Consider the following 17,777-nt stretch of genomic DNA (forward strand, 5'->3'; position numbering starts at 1 on the left):
CATCTCCCGTACTCCACCATCGCAGGTGCTTGCTCTAAGTTGATAGTGTGATAATTGGTTTTATGTTGCATATGTTGTCTAGCTTGTATTTCTTCTATTTTCATTAAATTGCACCTGCTGAGTTTATATGTTATACATGTGCATATGACATGGCTCTCTGTGTCTAGAATACACTGCATCTATCTATCATAGCATATTCTTACATCAAAGAACTGCTGTTGTGTATCCTGCATCAGTCACTCATGATTGGACGCTTTTAACATGGAAGTTTGATAGTGGTTGCATCTTGCATTGATTTCTACGTTGTACTGCTTCTAATTTTTCGAATTGCCACTTATGACAAGACACTTTTAACTTGGCAGAGTAATATTGGTTGCATCTTTCATATGGTGTCTAGCTTGCATTACTTCTATTTTCTTGAAAATCCTTCTACTTAGTTTGCACATCGTAGCTGTGAATATGTCATGCCGTCCTGTTTTTCGTACATATTCCGTCCTCATACGGTTGTCTTACATCAAAGTATTGCTTGTCTGTATCATGCATCAATGAGTTCTGAAGAGTGATTTTATTCTTCTGTGTTGTGGGTACAGCTTGACATGGCAAAGTCAAAAAGGAGCAAGGAAAATAATATAGTAGGGAGTGCTGTTACTCGTCGGGTGAAACAGAAAAGGTTCTGTCGTCGAGATTCTGCTGGTACTTATAGTGCAGTAGAAGGTCCAAGTCCACCGGCTAAATCTACAAACACAGTATCACCTGCTCCACCAGCTGCAGCATCCGCTTCAACTGTACCAGCATCTCAACCAGTTACTCGTTCGTTTGCTCCGGAACTGGCCAGTTCCCAAGCTGCCTTCACACCTAACACTACTTCCGAAGCACTTCTAACACAACAGGACTTGACAAGATCAGATGAACCTCATGAGCATCAACACCAAGACGGTACCAGACCGAGTCAAGTTGCAGTTGCATGCTCCTTTATATGTACTCTCACAGTTTGATGTACACTAACACTTTCCATATTCGTTATTGAACTAGCACCATGGCGCAAGCGGAAATAGACATTAGGGATAATGCTTGACAGATTAACAAAATCTAAAGGAGGAAGAATGGAGATCCATTTTGAGGCGAGTTTAAGAAGGCCACGTGATGCTACAGAGTCAGCCAAGTTAGTATCAGAGGCAGCCGTTGCGTTAGGTGTCATGCACGTATCCTCCCAACGTGGATCCAGTACAGGAATGAGAAAGACAATAGCCAGTTTAACACCTTCATTGACCATTTATCCGTAAGTAATGTTATTCATCGCAATTAGTAATATTGTCTTGCTCTGTCCCATACTTTCTAGCTTCCTCCTAATAAGACTCACATTCTTTTTTCAACAGATGAGGTTCAAGTTGGATCCGAAAGATGATGCAACTAGACAAGCATGCACTCATGTTTTTCAGTCTAGTCTACGACAGTATCGGTACCACCTTAGAAAATCTCACTTTGAAGGCAAGGCTAACAATGAAATCGCCCAAACATCTCCAGTGGAATATATTGCAGATGAAGACTGGACAGCCCTCGTTAAACACTGGTCTGATCCAAAGTATCAGGTAGGCTATATGTATTTGATCAGACCACATATTGAACTTGTATTTATGTATGTGCCTTACAAGTGTATCTTCTTCTAGGCTAACTATTTGAAGAACAAAACCAACCGTTCTAAAGTGAAATTCCAACAGACCACAGGATCTCATAGCTATATAGCTGCTACTTCCTTCTTTTTTGTGCCATATTATCGTATCTATATTGACTTGTTCCAAATACAGAGGAAATCCCGTGTGGACCAAAAAGAACCTGAACCGAATGCAGTGCAAATCTTCAAGGATTGCCACACCAGCAAGATGAAGGGCATGAGCACACCAGTTCAAGCCGTTGTTGAAAGTCCTTACTCCTCCTACCTTGAACTGATTGGTACAGTGATGTGTTCATTTAACTACTTGGTTTGCAGCCAATGTCAGTTACTCTGTTCACTTTTATTCACAGTTGTCTTAACGTATCATTTCACCTTACATGGTTTAAAAGAGATGAAGGATATTCTTTTGGTCTTGATCTATAATCTAGTTGTTATGTTCACGTGCGCACACAATGATAAAATAGCTTGTTTGTTTTATATCTGTTTGCCCATGATATGAATGATGTCATACTATGTTCATCCTACTTTAAACCATGTCTCTTTATCCTTAGATGTCAACGAATGTGAGGAAATAGACAATACAGTAGGCATGCTACATGGACATATGTTCCGAAAGTGATTTTATTACGTAGTTGGCACTACAATACATGCTAATGTATTACAGTAGTTCACCAAAATAAGTTATGTATAAATGTTTAACCTACTTTGTTTGTTTTTGTCTCATTAGTAACTTATCTAGTACACTAATCTACAAGTTCAAACTTTCAGGAAGCTATGGAACAAATGATTGAACAGCCACAACCACCTGAAGGTGACGAGGCTACTACATGCACAATGTCACCTCTTGTTGCAGTGCGTCAGTATCTCTCCACTAACAGTGCAAAAAGCACCTTCCTGCGTAATTCTAGGTTGTTGTCAAGGTAACCTCGTCCAAATATCCTACTGAACAAAATCTTCCTGCTAGACAGAGTGATATATCTGTGCTCCAGACACAAGTCCAATCCCTAATAGACGTTGTTTCGGAAACAAGAATAGTGGTTGAGAAATGTTGTCAAGATATGAATGGTTTTGAAACCAGACTATCAGACATTCTCTTAGACATTCGCTTCATTGTTCAAGAGCAATGGCGGAAAAAAGGTGGAGATCGTGCTGCTCCATCAGATTCTACAGCCTGAAACATTAGCACTCAGGTCAAATGATTTGTGCTTCTATACATCTGATGGTGCTTTTATCTGGAAGGACTGTAAACTTTATGCCAACAGGCCTTTTGTTGTATGGTTGGAATTTATTTTGTTGTGATACAACATTTATGATGTTGCCTCACGCTGCAGTAATTACGATGCTATTTTTGTATAGTGTAGGTTTATCTCAGTAATGTATTCGGCCTAAAGCTTCATAGCAGACCAACATGCCAACATTCGCCGGGCCCATTCCAATTGGGCTAAAAACGACTATGGGCCGAAATTGGTATGTAGCCCACTAAAAATATCTGGGCCTAAATCAGCATAAGCTTTCATATTTTTCTGGTAGGCCTGTGCCCATAGTGGGCCTTTAACAGGCCTAAACATAATTTGGGCCCTCAGTAAAAATAGGTCGTTTACAGGTGTAAATATCTCGAGCCCATAAAATACATGGGCCTTTAATAGACTGAAAGTGAGATTGGGCCCTGATTGTGCCAAATAACCCACTGGACTTTAACAGGCCGAAATTCGGACGGGTCGTAAATGCGCCGACCTAATACACGGGCCTTTAATAGGCCGGAACTTCGGTCGGACTAGATTATCATCATTTTTATATGGGCCGTTAATGGGCCCGATATGACGTTGGGCCACATATGGCCCATGGTTTACGTCCGGCGTTAACAGGCCGAAAATGACAACAGGCCGAAAGTGGCCCAAAGCTATAGTGGGCCTCTAACAGGCCGAATGTCAGACATGGCCGAATATGACCCAAATCATTCACGGTCGTTTAAGGGCCGAAAATTTTAATGGCCTGTAAATGGGCCCAAATGAAGCCGGACCTTTAACAGGCTGGAAATACACCGGGCCATAATTCGGCCCAATTACTTAGTGGACTGTTAACGGGCCAAAAGTGACCATGGGCCGCGTTGATGACAAGTTTAGGACAGGCCATTGACGGGCCGATTTGACAAAGACTGTTGGGCCTTTAGCTGGGCCGGCCCATTATGGTCGGAAGAATCTAGTGGGCCTTTAGCTGGGCTGGCCCATTGTGGTCCGCAAAATCTTGTGGGCCTTTAGCTGGGCCGGCCCATTATGGTCTACAAAATCATGTGGGCCTTTAGCTGGGCCGGTCCATTATGGTCCGCTAAATTTTGTGGGCCTTTAGCTGGGCCGGCCCATTATGGTCCGCTAAATCTTATAGGCCTTCGGTTGGGCCGGCCCATTTAATCTTTGTGGGCCACTTTTGGGCCGGTCCACGTGACAACATATCATAGGCCCATCTCGACAGTTGGATGAGTGACACCTGTGCCAACACGGAGCTGACGCGTGGATCCGTCAGCCAATGAGAATTTTACACGTGGAAAATCGGCATTGGTCGTGGCTATTAACGGGTTATCGGATCCAAAATCCGACCTGATAGCTTAACGGCATTCCGTTACGGTGGATGCCACATGTCGGTCACCCTTGACGAAAGCACTTCTGTGACGCGCGATTTATCATCATGGAAGTGGACACTTCCGTGATGATAATTTTGGCAATGTCATGGAACACTTCTACGACAGCACAGGTATGACTATCTTGATTCTGTCATAAATTTGTCATGGATGTACATGCATGACAGAAAACGCGACCTACTGTGACAAACACGTGTCATCACGGAAGTGTATTTTTTTGTAGTGATCAAACTCCTATGGCTAAGTGAAAGTGTTAGAGCAATATAGTCCGATTGCCTCGTTCGATGCGCTACCACCTCCTTAATGGACCAAGACGTTGGATCAAGTGTGAATACGCGTTTTTTGCAAACACCCCCGCATTATATGCGTGGGGGCTGAAGCCGACGACTACAAACTTTCAGGTTATATACATATATACATAAACGGCCGCACAAGAGACATCATAATACTTTCAGGCAAAAGTATAAACACAGCCTTTACAATTCAATAAAACATTGTTTTTTACAATGGGAATACATGTCACTAGAACATAATATTCTTCGACCACTGAGCCTCTATTGAATGAGCGCCTTCAAGGACTTCTTCAAAGTAGTGCTCGGCAGATACTCGGCCCAAGGCCGAACTCTGGGTTGCAATAGTGGTGGCCTCCATCTCTGCCCAGTATGTCTTGACACGGGCAAGTACCATCCACGCACCCTCTATGCACGCCGACCTCTTCATAGCATCGATGTGCGGCACAGCACCAAGGAATTGTTGCACTAAACTAAAATAACTATTCGGCCTTGGCCCTTCCGGCCACAGATGATCCACAACAGACCTCATGGCAAGTACGGACAACCTATGGAGCTCGGCCCACTCGGCCATTCGCTCATTCAACAGCAGCGGACACACTGGAACATTGAACTATGACCAGAACAGCTTTTCCACTTCATGATCTTTTTGATCCTTGAAGTACTCGGCCGCATCAGCAGCACTTGCTACCAAATCCACGTATGCGTCTACAGAGCTCCATAGTTGATCAAGAGGGGCATACTTCGGATCTCCGAACTTCGTCTGCAACAAAAAGGGCTTCCTACCTGCAATATCTCCAGCTTGACGCAGCTCCTCCTTCTCCGCTCTGATTTTAGACCGGGCTTCCTTGGGTGCTACCATGGCCTTCTCCAGGTCCGTCGCCTTCGCTCGGCTTTCTTTTCAAGAAGCTGGTAACGGTTGGTGGCATCTTTCAACTCAACGGCCATTTTGGATATTTTTCCTTGCTTTGGCAATGCGCAGCCTGTTCGTCCCTCAGCTCTTCGACCGCCTTTAGAGCAGCCGCATCACTATTCCTGGCTTGTTCCTTGCTCGGGCAAGTTCCGCCCGAAGGGTCTCCACGACGGCAGCTCCATCTACAGTCACAACATATTAAAGATACTGGCATCATGCTCCTCTTACTATATGTTGATCACCAGAGAAATCACATACCCTATGCCTCGTCGAGCCGCTTGTTCACAAGCACGATGTCGGCATCTGCCGCATCAAATTGCTGCTTCAGCTCGGCAAACTCATCAGTCCGGCTAGCCACCGGACCTTCAGCCACCTGCACATGACGGCAGCCTGATTATTACCTGGGACTATGATCCTATGTTTGCCGCCATTCTTGACGGCAACCAGAGTCTCAGGGGCTACTATCTTCATAGGGCACACCTAACGTGTGCGGTACTGTCAAAAACATACACTATTTCATGTACCTGAAAGCCTTTCACCAGACTCATAAAAGCTTCGTGCAACCTGCTTTCGATGGATGAAATCCTCTCAATCACCGTATCCATTAGCGTACGATGCACTTCAGAGATGGCCGCCTGCTCCAGAAGATCCTTCAGTGCGTCCGATCGCACACCGAACGTTCCAGACTCTTTCTGTTGCTCTCTTTAGGAGCCGAATACTGAGGACTTCGGGTGGCCGAAGGATTACCCTCTGGCCTTGGCGGATCAGGAGAAACCTTCCGCGACGACACTTCAGGGTCGCCCGCCTCATGAGGCGGGGTGGCATGGGGAGGTGTTTCGCTCTCCATCATCTCCGAAAGAAGATCCCCCGAAAACGAACTCTGTCGAGAAGGGCTATGATCCGAACTACAAAGATATATGCTTCAGTTATTGTCTTCAGAAGTAATGTGGGATATTTTTGCTATGAAGTACTTTTTGGTTACTTACAGCTCGGTAGAGGGTTGATCCCCTTGCGGGCACTGTGCGGAAAAAGTACCCTCCGTGGTAGGACCCTCTGGCGAAGATTTCTTCCCCCGTTTGGAAACCTTTGTTTCCGGGTCTTCAGAGGTGGTCCTCTTCCTTCCTTGGGGAGAGGGAATTTCAGATTCTTCTCCCTGGTTATCCTCCTTCGTGGAGGCGCTAATTCCCTCGGATTGGATGAATAATGAGTGAGGCCTGCTTTCAGCCTCTTTATTCCCCCCTTTATCTTCCCCTGAGAGCGCCTGATAAGGCACCGGCTCGAGCATTCTGGCTAGCACTGGATTTGATGAGCCTTCGGGAAGGGGGGCCGAACACCTGATCATCTTCGCCTTTGTTACCAAGTCCTGGTCAAGGAGCGACGTTTCATAATGATGTTATGATAAATAAAAAGACAGTGTGTTCGGCCACGGGATTACTTACTTGGGTACCTGGGCGATTACAGCTCAGACCCGCATCCTCGGTGGTGTCCGGACACTTTATTCGTGGTCCGAAGAACAATTTGTACATCTCTTCGAGCGTAATGCCGATGAAGTGCTGAATAGTTCGCGGTCCTTCCGGGTTGAATTCCCACATTCGAAGGGGCTGACGTTTGCAAGGCGGGACTCGATGAACTAGCATGACTTGCATTACTGTGACCAGGCTGACATCTCTCTCAAGGAGATCTCGGATGCGACTCTGCAATATCGACACATCATTTACTGGCCCCCAATTCAGCCCCTTGTTGATCCATGACGTCAGTTGTAGTGGGGGACCCGAGCGAAAGGCAGGGGCGGCTACCCACTTGGTACTTCGGGGAGCTGTGATATAAAACCACTCCCGTTGCTATAAACCAGACACTTTTGGGAAAGGAACCCTCTAGCCATGGAACATCAGCACTTTTGCTTATTACGGCACCTCCGCACTCGGCGTGTCGCCCCTCGATCATCTTTGGCTTCACATTGAAAGTCTTGAGCCACAGGCCGAAGTGTGGGGTAATGCGGAGGAAGGCCTCACACACGACGATGAACGACGAGATGTGAAGGAGGGAATCCGGGGCCAGGTCATGGAAATCCAGCACATAATAGAACATGAGCCCCCTAACAAAGGGATCCAGAGCGAGGCCTAGCCCTCGAAGGAAGTGAGAGATGAATACAACGCTCTCGCCAGGTTCGGGAGTGGGGATGACCTGCCCTCGAGCAGGCAGCCTGTCCAAGATTTCGAGGGTCAAATACCTGGCCTCTCTTAGCTTCTTGATGTCTTCCTGTGTGACAGAGGAAGGCATCCACCGACCTTGAAGGTTGGATCCGGACATGGTTGAAGGTCCAAAGTGCCTGACCTGAGCCTTGGGTGTTGGAAATCGAGGCCGGGAAGGATTCGATTGAGTACAAGAGGGGAAAAATAACAGGCCTTGGCCTCTTTATAAAGAGGGTAAATATCAAGCGTCCTCCTCGTGGCCGTTTGGGACTTGCCTAAATCGAGGAGTCATACCAACGGGCACGATTGGGGTACCCACGTCTGTATTGATGAGAATCCCGTAATAAGGGGGACACGATCTCTGCCTTGACAAGACGTGTCAAGAAAACCGCCTCGCGATATGTGCAGTGCTGGTTGAGAAAAACGGTTCGAATAAAGACCGGGCCATGGCATGATGTCATGTTGCTAAACGTGTCAGCGGATTAGATTTGTGGAAATATTATTCTCTCTACGGTGGTATGTGAAACTTATTTTGCAGAGCCGGACACTATTCTTGTGTTCAAAATCTTCTATGGAGTATTCGGAAGAAGAACCCGTCTTGCAATGCCGGAGACAAATCTGCGCACCGGACTCATCGTCATTGAAGCCTGGTTCAGGGGCTACTGAGGGAGTCATGGATTATGGGTCTCCGTACAGCCGGACTATATCCTTTGGCCGGACTGTTGGACTATGAAGATACAAGATTGAAGACTTCGTCCCGTGTCCAGATGGGACTCTCCTTGGCGTGGAAGGCAAGCTTGGCAATACGGATATGTAGATCCCCTCCCTTGGAACCGACTATGTGTAACCCTAGCCCCCTCCGGTGTCTATATAAACTGAGAGTTTAGTCCGTAGGAGAACAGACAATCATACCATAGGCTAGCTTCTAGGGTTTAGCCTCTACAATCTCGTGGTAGATCAACTCTTGTAATACTCATATCATCAAGATCAATCAAGCAGGACGTAGGGTATTACCTCCATCAAGAGGGCCCGAACCTGGGTAAACATCGTGTCCCTCGCCTCCTGTTACCATCCGCCTTAGACGCACAGTTCGGGACCCCATACCCGAGATCCGCCGGTTTTGACACCGACATTCATAACTTTACGCTTTTCTATCAGTTGCTCGACAGTAATTTGTTCACCCACCGTATTATTTGCCTTCAGGAGAGCAGCCTCTAGTGAAACCTATGGCCCCCGTGTCTATTTTCCATTATATTAGTTTCTGATTTACTATTCTTGCAATCTTTTATTTTCAGATCTATAAACCAAAAAACCCAAAAATATTTTATCTTTTATTTAGTTTTATTTATGCCGCTCTTCCTCCTCGCTTTCATGTCCTCCTCCTCCGCTGCCATGTGCCGCTCTTCCTCCTCGCTTTCATGGAGGCAGCCGCCAACGGCGACTAGTAGGCGGCCTCCTCCTCCTGGTCCTCGTCGCACACCACGAGGGGCGGCGAGGTGTCAGCCCACACGTGTTGGATGTCGAGCTGGCGCTGCTCGTCATGCTCTAGGGAGAAATAGACCTCCCAATCAGGAGAGTCTGCTGTGTGACGAGGTTGAGGCATTGCCGGCATCACCTGCTGCTGCCGACACCGCACCTCCATCGCGTGTGCCCGCGCCCTCCGCGGCACCGCCGCCCTCCACGCATCCAAATGCCAGTCATGTGGCATGCTGATGTCGGGATACAGGATGGGAATGCGGTGCTCTCAATGCCACCTCGCCTGGTGCACTGGGACGCTTATCCGCTGCCTCGTCGGGCAGGCGGGCGTCGAAAGAAGCGGGGGAGCGCACGCGAAGGGCCAGCGGGGGCCTAGCTCTTCTTCTTGCCGGCGAAGAAGCCCATGGTGGCGCGTGGAATGGTGGCTAGGGTTATCGCCGAAGGGGGAGCAGAAGGGTGGCTAGATGGAGACGGGAGGCTGGAAGAGAATGAGGACGCCACCCCCCCCCCCCACACACACACATGCTCAGATTAAAAAAGGTCGCCCATCGTCGCTGACGTGTGGGCCCATGGTCTGCGGTCATCATTAATAAAGACGTAGGAGGTATTTGACCGGCCGCCATGTGGGGACGTGGCGGAACACCGATAGGACGCGTGGCCCGTTCATTTTGCGTCCGCGCCGAAGCATTTCATGCCTAAATTTGGGTAGGAAATGGGTCCGCACGAACGCGAAACAGACACGTTGGGCCAACACTTTTGTCCACGGCAACCCAAACGGACGGCGGCGGACGAAATGGGTCGCCGTGTTGGAGTTGCTCTTAGTATCCAGATGTCATCTCTGACCAGCCCAACATGGGTTTTAGTGTTAAGCACTCATACACGGGTGGCGGGTAAGGAAGAAGAAGGTGGTAGATAGTGCTTGAGGTCGTTGTCTACCTCATACCAGCTCAGTTTACCATGTCCCTATTGTGTCCTCTTCCGCTCCTGTGGTGTTGGATTCTCTGTCAGTTAGGTGGTCGGTTCTTCAATGTTGTTTGTCGTTCAGTCTATTGGGTCGGTTTCTCTGACCTGTGAGTCATCCTTAGTTTCCCAATGGCTAAACCTTGCCGTTTTTCAAAGAAATGTTGGTGAGAAATACCGTTTTCTTGTCCCTGCGGATGGCTTGATGTGATGCTGCAATGCACCATGCCTATGGCAAAAAAGGCCATTGCCGCTGCAGATGCCATGAATCATCTCTATAGAGCTGGACTCAATGCATCAGATTTGAGTGGAACACAAGAAGAGTATAATAGTTTCTCCTAAGTTTGAAACAAATAGAAGAATTGTAGTAATATTTTGTGCCAATGAGTTAACAAAACAAGCAGCCTGTCAAACAATGTTAATTACATATTGCAAAGTATTATCAGAAAGCATAACCATAAGTTGAATTGTTGAGGTCACACCATGTCAAGGAGGTCTGAGTTGAAAGCTTTACCCAACCGTAATCTGAGCTTCCAAACTGGCCATTCGCCCAACAGTTTCGTGAGAATGGGCAACAAAGCTACCACAAGACAAATTGCAATAGCCAACCAATGGAGATGTGGAGCCAGCACCGTGTACAAACCAGTTGAAAAAGCCGTAGTTGTTGCCACGTATGCAAATCACATGAGCTTCTTAGTGGCGGATATGTAATAAATCAGGAACTCATAATCTCCCCACCTTGCTATGATGCATATGAAGGCGACAGAAATTCAAAGAAGGCGCAGATGGAGATCATAGTGTAATAACAGAGCTTAGCAATTCTATTACATGGATCTATAGTATTGAGAAAAAGTGAACAAAATTAAATTTGAGCATATATTTAAACTGATAAGCAAAGTGGTCGACAATGTTGGAAATAGGGAGGTACAAATATGTTACTCCCTTTGTTCCATAATGTAGTACATATAGATTTTTTGAAAAGTCAAGCATCACAAACTTTGACCAAATTTATCAAGAAAAACATTTAAATCTAGAATGCTACTACTATATCATTAGATTCATTATAAAATGAACTTTCATACTTTATATATTTTATATATTTTGTATGTAGATATAAATAGTTATCTGTAAAACTTGGTCAAAGTTTTCAAAGTTGGACTTTTAATAAAATCTATACGCACTACATTATGGTAAATTCAGGAACGGAGGGAGTATATAAATTTATAAACAAAATTTCAATTTTTAATATAAAGTTTTCTATATCACTATTAGACTTAGAACGGAGCCAAATAGTGGACTAGAAAAACATTTGTATGTTGCGGCATTGATGGTTCTATGGTGAGTTGCTTTCAGAACAATACAGTAAAGTAGTTTCTTTTTTCTTATTTGTAATCGTGCGTGTGTATTGATAATATACATACCCAGTTTAAAGTCTTGGCATGATCAATGACGTGAGCTAATACCCAAGCTGGTGTAACACATTTGTTATCAAGCACAGTTGTGTCTATATCATCGTGAGACAGCAAAGCAGCAACCATTTTAGGATTGCACTTCTCTACTGCCAAATGTAGAGCAGTTTTACCGTTGGAGTCTCGCATGTTAATGAGTTTCCGAAGTTGTGGGGTCCTCAAAATGAATTCTGTGAACTCCACTTGATCCTCGTATACAGCTACATGGAGGGATGTCCAACAGGCATCTTGTGTTGAACGGTAAGGAGTATCAGGATAGTGTTTAAGAAGCTCTTGAGCAACATCGAGGTGACCTTCATATGCAGCACAACTAAGGAAAGGATTACCATTACTTGGCACCTCATACCCTAAAGAGCAATCATGTTCCAGCAATACTCGTGCCATGTCAACCAGGCCACGGTATACAGCTGAACTTAGTGGAGTACACCCATTGTTATCGGCTTCTTTGGCCAGCCCAGGATGTGTTTCCATAATTCTCTTAGCCAAACCTGAAAACAAATCAGTACATGAACAACGGTTAATTAGCAAAGGGATGATGATAGTCCTTGTGAGGACTAGTAACGGTATATTAGAATAGTTCCAGAACATCAATGTACCGTGCGCTAGATACTACCGTATATTCAAATTCTTTTTCCCGGTTGTAAACTAATAGAGCAACAGAATACCAAGAGTAAACAATAATTCGGCATCTCGTTGTACACTTGTACTATAGAGATCAGCAGGCAACCATGCTACGAAACCACATGCACCCACACAGCGGTTGTAGGGCATCAATGGACAATTGCTACAGTCCCAAACTCGGGAAATGTATACATGCACACACTGGTTCTCACCTGCGTTTCCATTTTTCACGGCAGCCTGCAGAGTGTTCTGGCCCCATGGTCCCATATGAGCAGAATCAGGAATTTCAAGTAAATTCTCTGAAATATCAGTAAAATTCCTCATCGCTGCGATATACATGGGTGACTCGTTCATTCTATTCACATGTGTCGACAGAGCCGGCTCTGCTTCTATCAGCTCCAGCGCAAGCTTCCTGTGGCCACTCCGAATGGCATGGTGCAGTGCATTGCAGCCATCAATGTCTTTTTCCAAGATTGCCTTGCTCAATCGCCGTTCACGGTACAATCGGAGTAGAACGGAAGCCAAGATGACAAATCCACTTTTCACCGCCGTGAGAAGTGGCGTCTCTCGATCCAAGTTTACTGTAGTGAGAAGAGGCGCCTCCAGGGCCACCACATCCGTGCAAAATGCCTCATGGCCATGGATGGACGATATGTGAAGACAGGTGTTCCCAGCTGGAGTTGTTCTAAGAAGCATGCTTCGATCCTGCGATGCCATGGCCTTCATTGATGCGGAATCACCGGATGTGGCTGCTTCCAGGAGGCATTGGTCCATCCGTAGCTCTTCATGTCGTCCTTCCAGTGAACTAGTTGTTGATATATTATCTGCCATCTATATTCCGATTTAACTGCAGCAGGAGAAAAATGGGAACAAATACAATGATGGTAAATGATTAGCCGCTAGTTTTGATGAGGAAATCCGTAAACCATGCCAACATTAATTCTACTTGCAATAAGATTCCTTAAAATTATTCAAAATGGTAGCTACAGAAAACGGGGTAGTTATAGAAAATTTAAGAATAAATTAACTCGATGGAATAGTAAGTAACGCACTTGGCTACAAAGAAAAGTGATTGGGGTACTCCAATGGAGAAGAGAAATGGGGATATATATGTTTATAATATATAGTGAAAAACAACCAATGAACTACTAGCTTTATTGACTGTAAATGGAGGAAGAATAGCTTGCATTGGCGATGGGGAAGAAGAGAAGCCAACGCCCATGACAGGATGAGTAGCAGGCGGCCTCAGCAAATGGGTAGGGAGAGGGTGGAGGTGGCGGCAGTTCCATGCGAGGTCGTGACAAACTGTCAATGGCGTTTGTGGGGCTCAAGTCAAGGGGGGCGCAAGAAAATTCCATAAAAAATCAAACTAACAACGGAAGAAGATTCCCTAAACAACAAACTAGCCAGCAACGGAAGAAACAAGCCAATTACAGTCAAAACGAAACAGAAAAAACATCCTTAGGCATGATTAATCTCGTCGATGTAGAAGTACACACCTCGCTCAGACAACCGCAGAGAGAACAAACGTAGTCGCACAATGAAGAGAACAGCTAGCGGGCACACTAGAGTTCCATGCGAGCCGATGGCAACAACTTAAGGAGTGGGAAGTCAACGTACCAATTCAGTTTGAGTTAATTTGTGCATGTATCATTTCATTAGGCATGTAATGGGGAACTTCTAATCAATATAAAACTTGACCTGACCTGTAATGAATATTAGTTGTCTTAGATCGGTGTCGGAAGGATGAGCTACAAGATTAAGATGTTGCCTTTTGATCAGAAATATAGCCCATTTTGTTTGGCTAGTGTCTCCACAATCAGAATTGAGGGATGATGGGGTCGACTGCTAACTAGAGACGAAGAATATTAACTGATGCTATTAATTAGCTACGCCCGCCATTTCCAGATACATTTCCCTCTAGCACAATCTTGCCTAAACACATTACTGGGGCGAAAGCTAGCTGCATTTATAAAGTCTACGCAACCCTTTGGTATTACTAGCTTAATTTGTCTAGACATTCGTGCATATAGATCATTTGATATTGGCCCTCTGATGGCACCTTTAACGCCACGGCACGCCTTTGACAGCTATCGAGATCCACAACTGATCCAATAAAAAAACTTGGCCTGATCAGACTGTGTTTGGTTTTCAAAGAGAAGGGGCTTTGGCCCTTTTCATCTACCAAAAAACTGACCTGCTTCATACTAGTAAAGAAAACCCAACATGGATCGAGGAGCTGCCAGTACATCGATCCACAAAAATTAGTACACGCCCCAGCCTGTCCACTTCTGCATGCAGAGTTGAGACAAAATTTGGGCGCCCACTGAACTAATGACAAAAGATTAATTACTCAATCATTTAGTAATTATAAGATGATTTATGTAGTACTCACTTTGTAAACTAATATAAGACATTTTAGATCACTATCTTAGTACTACTACTACCTCCGTCCTGGTTTATTAGTCCCCATTGTATTTTGTGTCAAATTTTGACCATGATTTTAACTAACAAAATGTTCATGCACGTCACCAAAAATTATATCATTGAAAACTATGGTCAAATACGAATCCAAAGATATAATTTTTGTTGACATGCACTAACATTTTGTCAGTTAAATATTTGGTCAAAATTCAACACAAATTACAAAGGGACCAATAAACCAGGACAGAGGTAGTATTAGTTTACATAGGGAGTAGTTGATTAGCACGTTGATAGCATCTTTAGTAAACAGTAAACTTGACCTGATCCAGAGTTCCAGACTCAGTGAAACGCGGTCATGGTCTAGTACTTAAAAAAACATACAAGAGTAATGTCCAAGTTTTGTGTACCCATTCAGTAAGCTACTGATACACATTACCGTTGTAGCACTCAATTTTTTGCAAGTAACAGTCGATTCACCATAATTAAGATGGAACCTTGAGTGTCACCGCACGCTGTTAAGATCCAGAATGAAAACCTTGATGACCTGCTGGATCAGACTGTCTTTCATTTTCAATGAGCTAGGATGGGAACATGGGCTTTGGCCCTTAATGTCCTAGTATATGTATGATTCATTATAAAAACTTATCCCTCAAAGATCAATTTTGCAACTAGCTAGTTGGGTTTAGCTAGATCCAATCAATTAATGAACAGCAACCCTTCGAATAAAGAAACCAGGTGCAGATAATGACATGTTGAGTAGCTGAATGGTAACATGCAGTAACATGTTCAAACCAACTATTTTGGGTTTCCTTTTCCTTTTTTGAGATGCTATTTTGGATTGGCTGTTGTATATACTCTACTTGACCTCGGTCGAATGAGTCTGTTTAACTCAATAGGCGCCTACATGGTCATTGCAAAACAGATATACTACTATAGCACTTTAGAATGTAAAACGTGGAATATGAAGGAGTCGCCTTCCGCATGGACAGAGGAAAACAGAATACAGGATTTAAGTTTGAACTATCAATAATACAATTACTTTGATGGAAAAACTAGATGATAAACTTTCACCTTGTACTGCAGAGTTTGGCTGCGGCAGTGGGGGGCGCTACATATATAGCCAGCGGATGTGGATCGGTGGGCAAGGAGCCGGTGGGTACCCGAGCAAGAACAGCCGATGTGGTAGATGTGAGTATCGGCAGCGTGAAGGTGGATCTGGTGTCTTCTTTTCTGAAGTTGGGTGAGCGTTTTGCATGTTTGGATTGCGGTTTTTGTGATTTTCTTAATGTGATTTATGTGTTCTTGCATTTGATGCATGAAGTTGTGATGTTTTTCATGCATTTGTCTTGGAGTTGGGTCCATTGCCAGAAACATTCAAGGTGTGAAGCGGAATTGCTGTCCAAAATACTTCTCTTCTAAGTTCTAACCATGTTCTCTAAAAGACTAAATTAAACAAGGCAATGCAGTTACATATATAAAGCAAGCAAACAAAGTTAAGTTTTATCATTCCATTTCCGCTACCTGTGCATTTCATTTTGTTGTTGTTTCCATTGTGATTTTTGAATCTAAACATCTAAGTTAGACTAGACCACTGTGTCTCACATGAGACGCAAGAAAATGTCGTAAAATCAAACTCGCAATGGAAGAAACAAGGTAGCTATAACAAGAAAAATGGGCATAAATATGGTGAAATAGCAGGTACTCACCTCACACAATAGCAGAGAGACGTAGTGGCAAAGATGAAGAGATCCAGCAGCCCGCTCACTAATGTTCTATGGAGAAGGCGAGCAGAGGGACTAATGGAGCGCTGGGAGTCATCAAGTTGATTAGCCATGTGATGGAGCATTAAACTAATGACCCCTTGCATTGGCCTCCGCACTTGATTCAGTAATGTCCTTGACCAGCTGCTCAGGATTCAAGTCCTCGTTTTTGTATTGTACTCCCTCCATCGGGAAATACTTGTCGTAGAAATAGATACAAATGGATGTATCTAGAACTAAAATATATCTAGATACATCCATTCCTCGGACAAATATTTCCGGACGAGGGAGTATTTCGCTTTTTGGTACTATTATATATGGGATCCCATGGATCTACTTCTGATAGTGATACGATACATAACTCTGGCTCAATTGATCTACCAGTTCGTCCTCAACAACTCGATTACAGAGAGGAATTATGTAGCAGCAAGAATTGGGGATTGAGGAATAGAGCCTGGGATGGGGAGGGAGATACACGCCCAACGGCGGCCGAAAGGTTCGGTGATCCAATGATACCCTAGCACTCCACTCACTCACTACATATACGGTCTTCACTTGCTCCAGGCTGGGCCGATGTAGCGGCTGTTGGGCCTTCTCTCCCGTTTGGGCCGGGCTGGAGTTGAGTTAATGCCTGTCTTTGAGCCCACTGTAGTAGTTCCCATGACATTCCTTCCCCGTTTAGATTTGGCTTGACCCCAAGCCAAGGATCTGGGAAAGCGAGACTTGAGAGGAATTGCATCTTCCCACGGCGCCAATGAAGCTGGGAACCCGGACCAGTGAACCAGCACTTGCTCTACTTGACGTGTCCCACATTGCATGACGCGACGCTGCAGGATCTCGTCAGGTACCTGGAACTGCAGCAAGTCATCGTCCAGAGTCGGCAACTCTGGCATGATCGCGGTCTTGGGAGGAACAGCAGCCCGGAGCTGAGAGACATGCACCACCGGGTGAATCCTTGCGTGCTTCGGTAAGTCAAGCTTGTAAGCCACTTCCGCGACACGCTGCAACACCTGAAAAGGTCCGAAGTAGCAGAAGGAAAGTTTATGGTTAGCTCGAGTCGCCACCGAAGATTGGGCGTATGGCTGCAACTTCAAGTAGACCCAATCGTGGACCGCAAACACTCTGTCAGACCGGTGTTTGTCCGCATTTTCCTTCATCCATTGGCGAGCCCGATTCAGGTGTTGTCGCAGAAGGGCCACCATTGTTGCTCGGTCTTGCGTCCATTACGCCAAATTTTTCACAGTAGCATCGACCACATTGGAGATACCAAAGAATCTTGGCTTGTGTCCATACAGCACCTCAAACGGAGTTGATTTGAGCGCGGAATGGTATGACGTATTGTACTAGAACTCTGCCAAGGATATC

General features: G+C 45.1%; 1 protein-coding gene across 1 annotated transcript; it reads right to left on the bottom strand.

Annotated features, from left to right (window-relative positions):
- Nucleotides 1–11,513: 11,513 nt before the first annotated feature.
- Nucleotides 11,514–16,425, bottom strand: LOC119273701 (ankyrin repeat-containing protein NPR4-like). The gene is made up of 3 exons (XM_037554781.1): nucleotides 16,359–16,425; nucleotides 12,441–13,075; nucleotides 11,514–12,095 (listed from the first exon to the last, which is right to left on the bottom strand). The coding sequence occupies exons 2-3, from the start codon at nucleotides 13,057–13,059 to the stop codon at nucleotides 11,521–11,523; spliced, it is 1,194 nt and encodes a 397-aa protein (XP_037410678.1). The 5' UTR covers nucleotides 13,060–13,075; nucleotides 16,359–16,425; the 3' UTR covers nucleotides 11,514–11,520.
- Between the last annotated feature and the right edge of the window lie 1,352 nt (nucleotides 16,426–17,777).

Source organism: Triticum dicoccoides, chromosome 3A, assembly GCF_002162155.2.
Source record: "Triticum dicoccoides isolate Atlit2015 ecotype Zavitan chromosome 3A, WEW_v2.0, whole genome shotgun sequence".
Classification (NCBI taxonomy): Eukaryota; Viridiplantae; Streptophyta; class Magnoliopsida; order Poales; family Poaceae; genus Triticum; species Triticum dicoccoides.